Source organism: Gavialis gangeticus, unplaced genomic scaffold (genome assembly GCF_001723915.1).
Source record: "Gavialis gangeticus isolate Ggan-Ray unplaced genomic scaffold, GavGan_comp1, whole genome shotgun sequence".
In the NCBI taxonomy this organism is placed as follows: Eukaryota; Metazoa; Chordata; order Crocodylia; family Gavialidae; genus Gavialis; species Gavialis gangeticus.
Window position 1 is genome coordinate 162,335,706 of NW_017729024.1, and position 2,321 is coordinate 162,338,026.

The window sequence follows — 2,321 nt, forward strand, 5'->3', positions numbered from 1 at the left end:
CCCCCCCCCCCCCCCCCCCCGACCCTGGCCTCAGGGAGCAAATCCCACCCTCACTCTAAGCTGCAATAAACAGAGGCATGGGGGACTTGCCCATGGCCATGCAGGATGGCAGTGGCAGAGCTGGAGCCACTGGTCTGCAGTCCCAGTAGGAGACTGGAACAGCCCCAGGCTGCATCGTCCCTTGAGCAACAGCCGTGTGGCTCTGCCCAGCATCTCTGAGAGCTCAGGTCCGGAGGAGGGAAGCTGTTCCTTCCAAAGACGATGTCCAGAGACCAGATCACCTCGTATCCAGCTCCCATCACTCCCCAGTTCTCTGGAGGGGCCAGATCTGGATCTCCGGAGTGCCCAAGCTGCTCAAAATCTTGAAACCATGCCCCTGCCCCAGCCTTATGGCTGTGAGCCCAGAGGCTGTGCGACTGGGACCAACCAAATAAATTCAGGAATAAGGTTCCTAGGCTCTGGGCAGCCACAGGCAGAAGGCTGCAAACAGCTGCGCTGTGCATGCACCTCAGAGCGGGTGGTGGAGGAGGGGCCTGAGGCAGTGCAACCCTGGTCTCTCCCCCACTCCCAGCACAGAGCTGATGACTGGGCTCCAGAGCCCTGCACAGGTATTTGTAGCCAGCCCAGGCTCTGGGCAGCTCTAGCAGGCAGGTTGCAAACAGCTGCACTGGGCTCCGTGTCTGGCAGCCTGGCTGGCCATGGCGTACCAAGGAAAATGGCCTTGCATGCCATTGCCAATCCCTGATCTAAGGTAAGCTTTTTCACTTATGAGAAAACATCTCAGAGAGATGCTTTCTCCCTGACTTCTACAAAGCACCCTGCACATTTTTTGAGCACTAGAAAAATATTTGGTGTTGAAATGGTTCTTTCTGCAGTATTTGGATTTCAGATGTACTGCCAGGCAGTGCTCAGAGAGGCAAGATTCATACCAGTGACTTAGATGTAATAATAATACTCAGCTTTTATGTAATATTATTTCATCCATACCTCTCAAAATCAGTCAGTAATTTTGTGCCTATTTTTCAGCTTTGGTAACTGAGGTACAAGGCAGTGATATGTAATGCCCAAGATCACCAGCCAAAAGTAGATTACTCCACTGTTTTTATATCCTCCCCCATTTTTGGTTCCTTGATAGCATCCTTCACTGTTAAGGACTATGCATGTTGTTCTGGAGATTGTCAGTATTTATAAGCGATATTAATTATCTGTCAGAAAACTGAAATATATCCGTATCTTAAAGGTATCCTGTAAAGGACACTCTTACATTTTTGAAACGGATTGCTTTTGCCCTTTTTCAGCACTTCATAATATATAACAGAGGCTTGAAATACCTTATTTTGTTTTGTTTTTAACATTACATAATATTAGAAATGTCAACTGGATCTCTTCCTGGTTTTGTTCAAGGGCCTGTTAAGGTTTTTGATTTGTATAGATTATCAAATTTTAGTCTCTGAATGAAAAGACAGGTTGTTGGGACTTCAGTAAAGACATTCTTTCTCCAAAATGTTAATCTGTTATTGAAGTTAAAGCAGTTTAATAGTCTCCCCAACCAGCAGGTTAACAAAAATAATTGTTCCATCTCAAGTTGCTTGATTGTCCAGGTTCTTGGCTCAGTAGGATATCTATTTTTACTAATTGTCAAACTGTGAAGTGTTTCTTGGGATAGGGGAGATCTGTGTTTCTTTGCATAGCTAATAATTGGGATGATTTCTGTTTTTTTTTTCCCCCCCCACTTACAGATCATCTTTTTTTAAAAATCAGTAAATAGGCAAACCAAGCAGTTACCGTTTATTCATAAGAAGCCTATTATTTGGAGAAACCAAGCAGTTATTGTTTTTTCATAAAGAGCCTTTCATTAAATTCTCCCTGTTTTTTCTTCCCTTAGGTGGTTAAGTTGCACACAAAACTGGGCAAACCCATTCCTTCAACTGAACCAAATGTTGTCACCCAGGCTACTTCTTCAGCATCCACATCTGCTTCCAAACCAGCTGCCTCCGCTTCAAATATTGCAACTAGCAGCAACACTGTGAACTCCTCCATTGCATCTTCAGCAGTGAAAATTCTTACTCCCACAACAAACACACCACTTAACACAGTATCCAACAACAAAACATCTACAGTTGCTGCTAATATTGCTGTAAAGAAAATATCTACACCGAAAATAAACTTTGTTGGCAAGTACAGAAGTCAGTCTTTATTTTGAAACCTAACCTATTATATGAATTTTAAATGTGTGTCTGGTTTTTAAGGACTCAAGGCTACAAATGCTCAAATATGTGTTTGAACTTCATGCATAGGAGCAACATTGGTTTTAAGGACTA

At 43.8% G+C, this 2,321-nt stretch overlaps 1 protein-coding gene across 3 annotated transcripts in view; it reads left to right on the top strand.

Moving 5' to 3' along the window:
- ZFR (zinc finger RNA binding protein) overlaps positions 1 to 2,321 on the top strand; it is a 73,785-nt gene that overhangs the window by 47,206 nt on the left and 24,258 nt on the right. For 2 of the 3 annotated variants that reach the window (XM_019517999.1, XM_019517997.1), the window contains exon 8: positions 1,886 to 2,186. In XM_019517999.1, coding sequence (XP_019373544.1) covers positions 1,886 to 2,186 — 301 coding nt within the window. The remainder of the gene's footprint in view (positions 1 to 1,885; positions 2,187 to 2,321) is intronic. The other variant, XM_019517998.1, reaches the window with a different exon arrangement.